The sequence below is a fragment of the Apiospora aurea genome (genome assembly GCF_038362705.1).
Source record: "Apiospora aurea strain CBS 24483 chromosome Unknown utg000010l_segment0_segment0, whole genome shotgun sequence".
NCBI lineage: Eukaryota > Fungi > Ascomycota > Sordariomycetes > Amphisphaeriales > Apiosporaceae > Apiospora > Apiospora aurea.
This window is the reverse complement of record NW_027117397.1, coordinates 1278150-1291912: the sequence shown is the minus strand read 5'-3', so window position 1 is coordinate 1291912 and position 13763 is coordinate 1278150. Positions and strand designations below refer to the sequence as shown.

At 54.1% G+C, this 13763-nt stretch overlaps 7 protein-coding genes across 7 annotated transcripts; 2 read left to right on the top strand and 5 right to left on the bottom strand.

Moving 5' to 3' along the window:
• Positions 1-23: 23 nt before the first annotated feature.
• On the bottom strand, positions 24-516 carry PG986_014435 (uncharacterized protein; the record flags this gene model as incomplete). The annotated part of the gene is made up of 2 exons (XM_066850657.1): positions 24-288; positions 401-516. 2 exons carry the CDS (start codon positions 514-516, stop codon positions 24-26), a joined length of 381 nt encoding a protein of 126 aa, XP_066692895.1.
• Positions 517-1782: 1266 nt separating this feature from the next.
• PG986_014434 (uncharacterized protein) lies at positions 1783-2211 on the bottom strand (the record flags this gene model as incomplete). The annotated part of the gene is made up of 1 exon (XM_066850656.1): positions 1783-2211. One exon carries the CDS (start codon positions 2209-2211, stop codon positions 1783-1785), a length of 429 nt encoding a protein of 142 aa, XP_066692894.1.
• Positions 2212-4427: 2216 nt separating this feature from the next.
• On the top strand, positions 4428-5484 carry PG986_014433 (uncharacterized protein; the record flags this gene model as incomplete). Its single annotated transcript, XM_066850655.1, has 4 exons — positions 4428-4534; positions 4711-4997; positions 5058-5218; positions 5368-5484. 4 exons carry the CDS (start codon positions 4428-4430, stop codon positions 5482-5484), a joined length of 672 nt encoding a protein of 223 aa, XP_066692893.1.
• A 348-nt stretch (positions 5485-5832) lies between these two features.
• Positions 5833-6831, bottom strand: PG986_014432 (uncharacterized protein; the record flags this gene model as incomplete). Its single annotated transcript, XM_066850654.1, has 2 exons — positions 5833-6693; positions 6748-6831. The coding sequence occupies 2 exons, from the start codon at positions 6829-6831 to the stop codon at positions 5833-5835; spliced, it is 945 nt and encodes a 314-aa protein (XP_066692892.1).
• A 2728-nt stretch (positions 6832-9559) lies between these two features.
• Positions 9560-11862, top strand: PG986_014431 (uncharacterized protein; the record flags this gene model as incomplete). The annotated part of the gene is made up of 2 exons (XM_066850653.1): positions 9560-10613; positions 10670-11862. 2 exons carry the CDS (start codon positions 9560-9562, stop codon positions 11860-11862), a joined length of 2247 nt encoding a protein of 748 aa, XP_066692891.1.
• A 372-nt stretch (positions 11863-12234) lies between these two features.
• On the bottom strand, positions 12235-12423 carry PG986_014430 (uncharacterized protein; the record flags this gene model as incomplete). Its single annotated transcript, XM_066850652.1, has 1 exon — positions 12235-12423. One exon carries the CDS (start codon positions 12421-12423, stop codon positions 12235-12237), a length of 189 nt encoding a protein of 62 aa, XP_066692890.1.
• Positions 12424-12615: 192 nt separating this feature from the next.
• Positions 12616-13024, bottom strand: PG986_014429 (uncharacterized protein; the record flags this gene model as incomplete). The annotated part of the gene is made up of 3 exons (XM_066850651.1): positions 12616-12656; positions 12730-12978; positions 13018-13024. The coding sequence occupies 3 exons, from the start codon at positions 13022-13024 to the stop codon at positions 12616-12618; spliced, it is 297 nt and encodes a 98-aa protein (XP_066692889.1).
• Between the last annotated feature and the right edge of the window lie 739 nt (positions 13025-13763).

Below are 13763 nucleotides of genomic sequence, written 5' to 3'. Positions count from 1 at the left end.
TTGTCCTGCTAGGCCAACGGCACTCAGTCCCCCTGGGAGAAAGCTCGCATCGCCGCGCTGATCGAGCCCTCTTCGAGCAACATGGACAGCAACGAGCAGATCGCCATAACTGCGACCATTTTCTCATTTTTCATCGCCGTGAGCTTATACAGGCTCGTGTCATTCATCGTACTCGGGCAGTATCCCACAGTCTTGCGGTCCCAGGTTTCAAGGCGCGGAAAGTTCTTGGCCGTAGTGATCATGGTCCAATGTGTCCTGTCGATGGGTGTTCCGACACTCTTTCTTGTCCTCTACATGGTGTACAGTCGGCTCTGGGGGATCTACCTGCTGACTTCCATTGTTATTTGCACAATGTTACAAGAGGTAATACCCAGGCAGGAGTACATGAGCCATGACTGACCACTGCCAGGTGCTATACGCCATCAAATCTTCTGCTACGGGAATACCTGCCTTCTTCCCCAAGATCCTGCTGCCCTTGTTCTTGGCCACTTCACTGTGCCATATCGTAGGGGCCATCTTGGGCAGCTGGTATCCACTCGAGGGCCGTGTGCTGTCGACTTCAGGGGCACTCCTCTACCGATTCTGGTTGGTCCGGGAATGGGCCGGGCTTCTTCGTGGCACTATTCAGGAATCATTCCGACATCCGATCATGTGGCATCTCCTTATCCGCGTGGCCGCGTTTGGGGTTTGCGTATTGGGGTACCAGTCAAGTTCAAGATGGGCCCAGCTCCATGTACATTCTTCCAGCAATCCCCTTCACGAATCTACACACTGACGGATTAGATCCTCTCAGGCACGTACACCGCCACTGAACTCCTTGCTTGCATGAGCCCGTTGGTAGGCAAACTAGTCCGTATGGGGACGCAAGATCTTGAGTTCATAGAACTTCAGTGAAGGAGAGCCGCTCTCGGCCTTTAGACAACATCATGGCTTCATGATTTGCATGGCAATAAGAAGTCAGGCATGCAGAATGGGAGACGGTTTTGGGTGAGCGTAGTCCGAACGAGGATAAGAATCTACACTAGGACTAATTCCAACTACTTCTTCCAAAGAAGCTACTTCGATACGAAAAATGAAATTTATCCAGTAACGCCCAGTCTTTCTGATAAGTAGTGAATGGCGCATGGCACCAGAGCTAGTAAAGAGCCGATTGAATTATCCGAGAGGCGACGCTGATCGCGCTTCATCCTGTGTGCTGGACGGAGTGAACGGCTTGTTTTGTGCCGACTCCTAAGGTCAGCCTCCGCGAGCATGTCACCCCTGAAGTCTTCCATGTCTGAGCAGGCTTTTTCCTCTTTTCCACTTCCCCCCACCTCGCGCGCTTCTTTCCATTGCCTGCGGTATGCATCCGTGAAGAGTTTCCTTGTATATCTATCGTACGCTTGTGTTGCATTTTTGCAGTCCACTGGCTCACATGCGTCTTCGAAGACGCCTCAGGACGTCCGTGACCTGCTTAGAAGCCTTACGTAGACGGGCTTCCTCTCGTCGTTAGGCTGCGCCCTTCACTGACTGTTGCCTTTTCAAGGGCTGGCTGCGGCGCTTGATCTTCCCCTTCTCTTCGTTGTACCTCAAAACTGCCCCAAAGTGGAAGTTTGTCCGCGCCAAGGGGCGGTTAGGCTCCGTGTGAAGCCTCAGGTGCTCCCTCCAATTGTCTCTTCGGTTGAACTTCTTCTCGCAGAAGTCACACTTCACCTCTGGACCGAGACCGTGTTTCCTACAGTAGGCTGTTAGTAAGGGATATTTGGAAGGGACGAGAAGTGGGCTAGATAAAACACACGTTCTCTAGTGTCTCTGGAGGTGCTCGCGTCTCTTGAAAGCCGTCTTGTTCTTGCATCCGGCGAAGTCGCACATATGGGCTGCGTTCGGGATCTTGCACACGGGGATGGAAGCGCCATCCGTGTAGGCTACCTCCTTCGCATTACTTCGCGTTGACGCACCCGCCCCCATACTTCTGTAGCTATGCATGTTCGATGGCGAGGTTGTACCGGAAACGTCCAAGGAGTGGCCCTCTACCACTTCCGGCTGTGACGAGAGCTCACAGGCCCCATTGGCCACCGTGAATGATAGCACAGGAATAGGAGGCGATTGCGTCGCGGAATCAAGCGAAGGGTATGGATGCAAATGAATGGGATCTGTTACTTCGAAAAAGTCGACTGAGTGTATAGGGCCTCCAAATACGTGGGTAAAGTCGAGGTCCTGATCGCAAATCATTGAGGAAGTATGTCCAGAATTCGAACCAATAGGGCAATATCCACGGAGGTCTCCTGGACAGAAGACATCGCAGCTCATGGGTGTAAGCCCCGGGACGGCCTCCACCTCTTCCATGGCCCCGGAAAGTCAACTTGAATCAAGGGTCGATCTACTAGACAGGGGATGTTACGGGGCACGGGAAAGCGCATTCGAGGAATGTTTCGCGAAAGGAGCACACGAACGCCGCTGGTCTTGGTCGTTATGCCATCAGTAAGCCAGCAACAATGCTTTGGAGGTCGCTAAGTTGACTGCGTTAGACCGGGCTTGTCTAGTGATGCTCGAGGTCAGCCCTTCTGCCACAGGGCCTTCAAAGATGAAGTAGTGGCTTACGTCTGAGCAAGGTCCTTTTGATGAGCAGATGGATTGTGATTATAGGAAGCGCAGCTGACTCTGTCCAGTATCTGGGGTCGTAGCTAGGAGTGGCCGAGTGCTTCCGGTGCTGGTAGCGTTAGAAGTGCGTTTTCGCGGCCTTCATCACAGCCTCTGAAGGGTATAAGATGTCCTCCTATGTCCACTTATCTCGCCATAGCTAGCGCCATACTGCATATACGGCCCATATGGATGGTGACACTTGCCGTCGTCTTCGTAGCAGGTTTTGGTTGGCACCACTGGGACGAGTTCTGGTCCCATGACTGGGCTTCGCCGACGACACACATTCCACCGCTCTCATGTTTATGTAGGCCTTAGGACGCTGCTGAAGTGCTTCTGTAGCTCTGTGGTGTGGGCTAGTCGGGTGCTGACGACAGGCAGCCGAAACGCATCTGGCGGCTCCCTCAGGTACTCCAGTAGTAGCATGCGCTCATTGTACTCCAAATCTTCAATGCTGCTCTTATGGTTCGTATCGACCGGTATGATAAGGCGACAACAGCTCAGTTATTTGCATCTATTTCTGGCCACGCTACCTGAAGCGACTTCCGGTCCCATTGGCTTGGTACCGCAAGGTACAGTTGCCAGAAAGGGACGGTGCAGTACTGACGGTTGACTTCTATGCAGTTCATCTTACGGAGGTAGACTTTGGAGCAGGAAACGCTTCTTCGTAGCCGGTGCGACGGTATCCTGTTTGGTTTGCGGACATCATGCTGTGTGTACCCTTCGGACGTAGAGCACAGTAAACTTGTCAAGCTGCGATAGGGCAGATGTAGGCCTCAGGATGTGAAGCTGCTGATGGCGCCACTGGTCCAAACGAGCAAAACCAACGAACAGCAGCAAACTCGGAGCGAATGGGGACACAACAGGGCGCCGACCCTGCCGCGTCCTATTACTGGTCGTGGCGCACTGGCTGCTCACACAAGGCACTTTGGGGTCCCTCCAATTCCCACCATGTAAGTAGTATGCAGAAACGAAACTGGGAGGCCAAATAACCACTTTGGTCCCCGCGGTCGTAGCCTTCAATTGTATCCTTTTCGAAGTGCACCAATTCCAGATGAGACCAGAACCCTCCAGTGGCATAGTGTCCTCTCTTTCTAAAGCATCAACTCGAAGGTTCACGGGCTGTTTTCGGTCCGGAGTTCAGTTAGTCCTTACTGTCGCGCAAGTAATGCTGAGGGAATGGACGTCAGACAGCTTGTACTGCAGCACATACCTGTTCTGGTGCACAGCCAGAGCCGGATGTTCCCACCGCTTCGCTTGTACCATTCCTGCGTCACATCTAAGTCTGAATCATCCCGCAGGGTAATTTCTTTTGCTGCATCCACCCAGAGCTCTTGAGGGCTGTTTGTAGTCCTGGCTTCCATAGTTGCTTGCAGACTGTCGGCCCTACCGTTGAAGTGCAGAGTCGGAAGAGTAGCAATGGCGCACTAGCGCGGCTAGCGGGCCAGGTCTAGAACACACCATCATTAGCGCGGAGCCGATTTGGAACCCCGCGCCATTAGGGCCAACACCTAATCTCCCTGCTACGCGAGAACTTCTCTTCAAGACACCGAAGAGAAGCTCGGCCTGAAATCTGGTTGGAATCCTTTCCGCCAACATGGGTCCTCGAACCGGATCAGCAGCTGCCTGGTGAGGTTCACTCAACTCGAGCTCATCATGTCATCACCATTTCACACCCGTAAGTTGGCAGCTTGCTACAGTATATCTACCGTTCCGCGAGACGCTTTGGTAGCACCATGGCCACGCAGAAAGATGCTCCAAGAGGACCCAGCAAGCTGCCGAACCTTTTGGCTAGCTAGACCTCCCGCATGACCCACGCCAAGAGGCAGAAAGACAAGGTGCGCAAAAGCGGCTTGTCGCTGCAGAACAAGACGCGGGACCTCGGCCGCTACTGCAACGTCTTCAGCGCGCTTGCGTACTAGAACCCGACGCACGAGCGGTGGGACACGGCGATGCACGTCCCGCGCGGGCAGCGGGTGCCGGACTTGAACAGGATTGTCTGTCCCCATCTTCTTGTTACCGTTCCGTCGAGTGTATGCAGCCCCGTTGCTGACAGCCGCAGTTTCGTTAATCAGCCGCCGGCCGTGCGAGACCGAGCCACGGTCGAGCGACACGATCGCGCCGCTATGTCGAAGCAGTCGATTTCGAAGACCAGCCGGACGCTGGCGACGACGCGAATGCCGATGTCGAGGTGGATAGCGACGCGGATGCCGAGTACGAAAGGGACCCAGAGTATATGGCAGCAGCTCCTGTTGCCGCGGCGGGGCCTCTGTCTGTCTACGACGTCATCCCCGACGAGGATGGTGGGACTGTCATTCCCAACAGTCCCATGAGACAGAAGGGTCCAAGGCAGCTGCCTTCGCCGCGAAGGCCGCGTGGTAAGCATGATTCTCGTCTATTGGCTACATAGTCGACTGACCGTTGCGCTCATCATACAGCAGGTACTCCAGGTTCCCAACCGACAGTAGAGCGGCAGCCCGCCCGTACCGAGCCCAGCTCCACGACGAACACTGCACCAACCGCCGCGACGAATGCAGGCCGACCAGCACCTACAAGATACCTCGACCACGGCGCGATGGATACGTCGCTGCAGAGAGCTGTACGCTGGAATAGCCGGGTGGCGGCCAGGAGACCTTTGGCGCCGATCATGTCGAGTCCACCACCACAATATCCTCCCAGGCTGGGGGAATCGCTGCAAAGCCATCTCCAGCCCGTCAAGGGGGATCTATGCAAACTACGACGAGACAGGCGCCAGACTACTACAAGGACTACAGGCGCAAGTTGCAGCGGGGCACCCTGGCAAAAAAGATGGTGGGGCTGCTGGAGGACCTTCGGACGAGTCTCAGCGGTATGCCGTTCGGGTGAAGACGCGGATGTTGATGCGGAAGATATCACAAGCGGCAGCTTGTCTATGTTATGTTGAACCGGACTTCAGCTCCAGTCCATTAGCCAATACTCTACACCCTACTGTCGTACCTTCTGCTCCCGTGACTCTATGCTGCTAGCCTCTACGGCAATTCTATTGTGGGGAAATTATGCGTGAGAGGCATCCCCGAAGGCAGGCTCCGTCCAGATAGCGTCCTTAGTATCCACACTGACTCCAAGTTTACTAGTAGGTTCTCCATCATGGCCTTGAGATGGATCTAGACGCAGTGTGTGGGCTGGATTCATTCGATTGTTTCAGTCCTAATCTCCGCACCGACCCCAGCATTCTTACAGCAAGATGTAATCCAAGCTCCCCTTTGCCTGACGTTGTGTCCAGCATGCATCCATGGATGCCTCGTGCTGCCCCCGATCCTTGGCTGGATTCATGGCCGGCCCTTGGGAAAAGCATAGAGCAGGCGACGCGATCTGAGCAGGATATCTAGCGGCGGGGCTCCAACACCGAAGCTGAGAACACTGAGAGCCTTCTGCAGCGGCGCCTCTTGCATCCGTTTCCTGTGTCAGCATCACTGAGCGTATATTTGGCACCTCTGCTGAGGGATGACCAGCGTCCCCGTCTTGGTCATGCAGCATTTCCATTTCCTGCTGCCAGCCGACGTCCTCTCCATGACTCGAGCCAGACATCTCGAATTCAGCATTTGCGAAAAAGCCTGCATTGCTGTCGCATATATCTTGCTCCCCGTCAAGGGGCTGGTAGTGTCCGGGCTCCAGCGGCGTGGGCTGCGAGCTGCCTGGCGTTGCTACCGTGCCATTTCCTATCGCTGCGTCTGCGCCTTCCAAGTCACTGGCGACACCATCCAGCCCGCTACCAGCCCGCGTGCTACCAGCCAGCGCGTCGTACCTCGAAGGGTCATAAGCCACAGCAGACCCTGTCACCAATTCTCTCGGCGATCCTTGGCCAGCTTGATCGCCCGACGACAGGCAGCCCGTCAAACCTGACATCGGCTGTGGGCTTAGATGGCCTGTTCCAGCACTGTGCCGCCTCTGGGATCGCAGCGGTCGGCCTGTCGAGCCTTGCCCCGTATCTCTGGCACGGCTGAAATTGGAAGACCGCTTCTGCACTGGCCGCGACGTCCGAAAGACCCGGGCCCGTTGTGTTACGCGAGCCTGCCGGCCGCGCAGGCTCCGAATCTAGTATGCTCGTCAGTCGGGGGAGAACACACAGCAAGGAGCGGGCGCACTCACCACTTGGCCGAGATCAGGGATTTTCTGGCCTTCGGGAACGTACATGGCCACGTCCATCTGGCCATGGACAATGGTCCAGTACATTGTCAAGCTGAATACATTGCACATCTCCCCGAGCGCCAGCACCTCTAGGAAACAAATCGCAAGAAGTCGGCCATCATGGCGCATTCGTTAGGAAGTAGAAGGAGCCTACAAACATCGGAGCCAGAGCCAGTCTCCGCCATTCCGTCCAGCCAGCCATTTGTCACCTGCCGTAACTACGCCAGAACAGCCGAGCAACCTGTTAGGAGTTATGCGACGTCTTCGTCGGGCGCTGCCAGTAGGCCAAAGCCGACCGCCGGTTGGTATTGGGAGCAATTGCGTGGGTGGGCCCAAATGCTAAATTGGAACTCTTCTGTGGCTCGCAGAGTCTCCTGCGTTGGTCCTGTTGCATGAATAGCCGGAACTTGCAAGGAAAACGCACCCCTGACTTTATCGCGTGCTCGCATCGACAGCACCTTACATCGTGATCCCGCGACATGGGCTACTACGACTCGCAGCGTCGAGAAAGGTTAGCCACATGTGTTGTTGTATCCTCGCTGATGCATGACACTTGCGTTCCCTGGTTGGATGGGTGATCGATTGGCCATCCCGTCAGGGGCGCACCGAAAATGTATACGGTTGTGGTAGTCGGAATACGTCCGTGACGATGACAAGAATAACCTTGATGTGGAAGAGGAGACTTTGATCGGTATGTGATGAGAAATAGTCATAGACGCGTCTAATTCATGCAGCCAATTCGTGAATCAACTCGGCGGTCATCTCGATGGAGGGCGGCACAAGCACTGACATCCGTGCCTCCGTCATCTTACCTGTCTATCAACAAACAACACGTTGAAGTTTGCCAGGTCCAAGTGGATCATCTATGGTGGTGCCGGGAGGATCGTCTTCCTGTTTGTGCACACTCTCGACCGCCACCCGGAGGCCTCTCGCGTCTAGTACAGGATATACCTTCCCTGCAAGAAAGAGCCCTGATGAGATCTTGTCAACAGGGTTCTGCTCGCGGAGTGAACTGAATGACTTCAGGTTCGAGCACGTGGCATTGGTGCACCCTTAACGACCTGTTCCACAGAGCGAAGCGGCGGTGGGTAATTCTTGATTCAAATGGGTGCTAGGGAGTGGAGTTTCTGGGTGCCGGCTCTCGAGCCGGATTGCCCAAATCGCGACCAAGCTATCTTCTAGTCCATAGCCAACAGAGATGACCTAATTTGTCAGATCATTCATTTTCATATGGGATAGAGCACCACTCACCAGTGGCGTGTAGAGTCTAAGTACAGGAAGAAGACGCCAATCTTTGACACACGTAATACCCATAGCACCGGCTACGACCATCAACGAAAGAAGAAACGCCTCCATGAAGACGCAGCCCTTCGTTCGGTTTTTTTTTTCTGAGAATAAACCATCCATTCACACGCTACCCATAATTTAAATGCGGCCGCAGACACAAACATGACGGTGCTTCCGGGGTAGGCATAGACATCTGCGATGATGATGCCCCCCAAAAAAGGAACCCAGGGCTATCGGCTGCAGCAAAGCCAAGTTTGCGAAGTATCTGATTTGAAGGGAATAGCCTCCGACGCCCATCAGTCATTGTGTCAATGCTTGCGCGAGGGCGCGGCAGCTACCTCACAGGACCTTTGTCGGCAGTTAGAAGCGGCATTCGCGGCGCTTCAACATGCCTCTATAGGATAAGACTAGCAGTCCCCCCTCTATCTTCATACGGCTATTTGTGATGTGTTCCGAGCCGAGATCGAGCGAAGGTGCGAAAAGCAAGACCAGTTCGCTGCTAGGTGGAATGCCAGCCCTTTCCCCTCCCTGCTCCTGACGGCCAGCCGCGCACTTCTCCTTCTTCCTGGGAGCCTGCGAGACCAGGCTAACGATATCGTATACGCCATCGAACACCTCCTAGCTAGGCTGAGCGTCTTTGGATTAGGTCCGACCGCGCCTCAAGTAATGAGCTCTGGAAGGCGGATCTAAGAATTAGTCACCATATTCCTGGGCAGGCGTCGTCCAAAGGTGGACGGAGTGCGGAAACGCGATTATGGGAGCAAGAGGGAGGAGATGGCTCTTCGTTTGTGTAGTGGTTTGCCTAGACGGTACATGTCGGTCAATGCTTACTAGCGACGGAACGTGGTGAGGTTATTCAATTTAGTCCGCAATATCTACTCTGCCTTCCACTGCATCTCGTTTCGAACCTCATATTCTGCAGGGTCCAAGTGGAATATTCAACGGACTTGAGCCTACTACGAGAATCTTAAACCTAAGCAAAGAGCAGAAAAGGACCCCCGTTTCGGCTGTCATTGTGTTCATGTAGAAATAGGTTCGTATGGCCAGGGCTGTGCGTATCGATGGTTGGCAGAGGGACGAGACCTTCACCCGCGCTATATTCCGCGATAGAAGGAGAAGCAACTCCCTTGTATTGCCAGCGTTTGATGACAGGCACCGTCATTGGCGTAGAGCAGGTTCGCAGTCTCGCGCCAATGGCGTCGATGCATGATGGTCGAAATTATTGGTCTCCCGGGTAGATTATTGGTCTACCAGGTAAAGCGTGCCGGGGGGTGATGGTACTTTCACGCCACTGATCAACAGCTTGGGAAGAGAGATCGAACGACTAGAGCTGCGGGGCTAAGCTCCCGGGAACAACATAAAGTGGGCCACTCAGCCTTAAAACTGTATCAGCAAATGATCCAACACTGTCCCTTTTACATACTATCGCTGTTCAACCATGGTGACCATGGTGACCAAGGAAGCCTATGGATGAATGAATATCATTATGGAAAACGACACATTATTGAAACGTTTGAAGGAGCTAGAGCGTCGCGCCGAAGAAGCAGACCAACGCGCCGAAGAAGCAGAGCAGCAACGCCAGCTGGAGCGACAACGCGCCGAAGAAGCAGAAAAGGTTAACCGCCTAACGACCCTCTCCGAATATCTCGAAGCCTGCCACGAGTTTGTCTACGCAAAATTCCAGGTCGAGCCAGATAAAAGTCTTACATCGAAGGGTCCAACCACGAACCCCCAAAACAAATATTGCCCGACGCGCCTCATCCCTTGGTCAGACTTCATCGACCAGCAAAGGACGGTGTTCGGCGACCTTTATTCACTATGCCCGACCGAAACTAGAGCTTTCGAGAGTCTGGCGTTTTTGCACGGGCTTGGAGAAAGGATAGCACGAAAACGGATTGCCAACGAAAAAGATCTCGAATACTTTCAGCACATCAGTGTGGAGGATCCCGTACGATCGATTGTCGAGCATCTCGTATCTGTCGCCGAGGTCAGGGCGGCTTTTGCTCTGGGGGATGGTATCGTGTTTGAGAACCACCCGAATGCTATTAGCGACATCTCCGAAGAGGTCGTTGACCGCCTTGCCACACCACAACGGCCACGCACCCCCGACCAACCTCGATTCGAACGCCTTCGACTCCGGCCCGATCAAATTTGCATTTACAGGCAGGAGGGCGAGACTTCGACACAGCGCACAATGCTGTACATCAACGAGTACAAGGCGCCTCACAAGATCACTCCCCAGCATCTCCGCGTAGGGCTTCGCTCGATGGATATATACAAAGAGGTCGTAAATCGGGCCACGATCCCAACCGCAGCGGACCCCGAGGCTCTGTTCCAATACCATTCGGAACGGCTCGTCGCGGCTGCCATAACGCAGACGTTCCACTACATGATTGAAGGTGGATTGGAGTACGGCCTGGTCACCACGGAGGAGGCGATTGCTTTTTTGAAAGTGGACTGGTCCGACCCTACGACCCTACTGTACCATCTCGCCGAACCGCGGGCGGAGGTGGTCGCGCACCCGCGTGATGCGCGTTATTGTAGGCGGTCAGCCAGATGCTTGCTTTCAGTCTGCTAGCGCTGGACTACTCCCAAGGTAGACGATATCATCACCAGGACGAGCGCGAAGCGGTCATGTCCAGTCTAAACACCTGGTCAGAAGATGTCGAGACCCTACTCAAGTCGATACCAGTCGATCAGCGGAAGGCACCATCGAGCTCGCCCGCCTATGAGCCTGACCCATACAGCGATGTTGACCGATCGCCATGTATTTCGCGGAAGAGGAAACCAAGGAAACCGCTCGGGAATGTGACGAGGATTGGTGTGTCAGCGCATTCGCCGGAGTCATCCGACGATGAGAGCACGAGGCGAATGCAGGAGACACCCACGCCACTTGAGCCGACGCGCAGCGGACGGATTCAAGCGGCGCAGCGGGCCTTGCCCAATCACACGCGGAAAGACGGTCAAGACGCCTACCGCAGTCGCCAGCAAAACGATGGATACTGTACGGAGGAATGTCTGCGCGGTTTGACACTACAGACGAAGACGCGGCTTGATGAAAAGTGCCCCAATGTTGCTGCTCATCGACACGATGGGGATGGTCTCCACCACCGCATTAGCCATGCCAGATTTGTGACACTGCTCCGCGACCAACTCAAGCGCACTCTTGACGACGGGATCGAGAGCCTCAACAAGGGAGGTGCTCGTGGGGTCCTCTTCAAGGTGACTCTTCTTGCATATGGATACACCTTTATTGGCAAGGGCACGGTGCCGGCATTCATCGAGGATCTCGAACACGAAGCAAAGGTCTACCAAGCCCTGCAGCCATTGCAGGGTAGAGTTACGCCGATCTTTCTCGGGGCAATCGACCTACGTACAATATCACGCACTTACTACTACGACTTCCGCGTCCGAGTTCAATACATGATGTTTCTCTCTTGGGGTGGTAATAGCTTGGACTCGGTGCGCACTGCAGGCGACGATGGCGATCTAAGCCGTCAATTAATCCACGCAGTCCGTGCCCTGCACACTTGTGGGGTTGCACACAAGGATCTCCGGTCGCCTAATGTGCTGATCAATCAAGAGACTGGACAGATTAGGATATGCGATTTCGAGAGGGCCGTTTTGATGGAGCGTCCTCGGCTCCCTCTTGGGTCGGTGGTGCCAAATAAGAGAAGGCTCCCGACGAGAAACAGCGGGGTTGGAAAGATGGGTCGTGAGTTGCCTTATAAACGGCAGATGCGCGAGGATTTGAACGCAATCAACACGATATGCTTGCGACAGGTATAAGTACGAAGATATCACAAACGGCAGCTCTGTCTGGTTATCTTGCAGCATAATTTCAGGTTCAATTCATTGGCAAACGCTCTAAACGCTAACTGCTATCCCTTCTGCTCCCGTGACTCCCTGGTCCTAGTCTCCACGAGGGTTCTGGTGTGAAGAATCAGTGTGCGACGTACAGCCCATTTCCTATTCAAGTCGAGATGACTTGGAGAACATCGCTAGGATGGATAGTAAGGAATACATTCCCACGGATTCCTCCAGGTAGCTGTCCTCGGTATCTACAGACTCGAAGTTAATTAGTTCGCTTTCTGTACTTCAATACAAGCATAGACAGAGCTGCCGCTTGTGATACCTTCCGTATCAACATGTGCCACGTCTTCACCCGAACTGCATAGCGCTGAGACTCATTCGAAGATCCTCCAGCATGCCCACCATCTTCTTCGCCAAGGTGTCCCGCTGCCATTTGCGCCTGTAGTCCTTGTAGTAGTCTGGCACGCGCCCCAGCGAATTTTGCACAGATCCTCTTGGACGGCCTGCTTGGGACAGCTTTACGCCGTTTCCCACCATTTTGGGAGGGCACTGCCGTGGTTGAGTCGACATGATCGGCGCCAAGGATCTTCTGGCCGCCACCCGGCTATTCCAACGTACCGCTCTCTGCAGCGACGCATCCATTGCGCCGTGGTCGGGGTATCTTGTGGGTGCTGGCCTGGCGCCTGCATTCGTCGCCGCGGTTGGTGCAGTGTTCGTCGTGGAGCTAGGCTAGGTACGGGCGGGCTGCCGCTCCACCGTCGATTGGGAACCTGGAGTGCCTGCTGTATGATGAGCGTCAACGGTCAGTCGACTATGTAGTCAATAGACAAGAATCATGCTTACCTCGCGGCCTTCGCGGCAAAGGCAGCTGCCTCGGACCCTTCTGTCTCATGTGACTGTTGGGAATGACAGTCCCGCCATCTTCGTCGGGAATGACGTCGTAGACAGACAGAGGCTCCGCCGCGGCAGCGGGAACTGCTGCAACATACTCGGGATCGGTTTCGTACTCGGCATCCGCGTCGCTGTCTATGCCAGCAACGGCATTCGCGTCATCGCTGGCGTTGTACGACCGTGTGCATTGTACAATATATGCTGTAAGCACAGTGAATCAGCATCAAGAGAGCAAGTGACTTGTCATGTGAGTGTGCTGGTGCCTGTATGATTTCCACCCTCCACGGGTCTGCTGCTGTTCGCCAATATGGAGTGGCGGCGTCATCAACACCTCTATCCATTCTGGGGTCTATATCTAGCCTATTGTAACATATGGATCTTATCGTCCTGTACGCCATAAACGCGCGATCATACAGCCCGGTGTCCATAATCCGACTGCAGTTGTGAACATGATGCATGTGAATCGGCTACAAAAAAGCGCCTCCTCCTCGAGGAATCGCTAGCTTCGCAACATGGCCTACTAGCAGCTGATACCTCTGAAGAACCAGCGCCTGTGTAGTGTTATCGTCCGTCCCGGTTCTGCTGTTATGAACGACGGATCAGCAACTCTCCACATCTTGAGGTCTATATCTACGCTACTGTAGCTTATGCATCTTACAATCCTGTATCTATGCGAAGGGCACCCGGTGCAAATGTAGGATCCGCCTCTTCTGAAACAGGGTTACAGTCCCGAGTGAATCACCGCTTCATGTTCTTGATGCTTACAGTATCAATCTTTCTACAATGTAAGCGGCTAAAAAGCGAAAAGAGCAAGAAGCTGAACGATTGATGACACTGCGCTTTCATTTTGGCCGTACATACAGTTCGGCTTCAGTATATGTCTAGTAAAATAATGATTGTAGTATAGTAGAACTTCAAGGCTTCCATCACTCCACCTTTCCTTACTACCTGAGCTTTTTTTACTCATCCGAAACATCTTTGCAAAC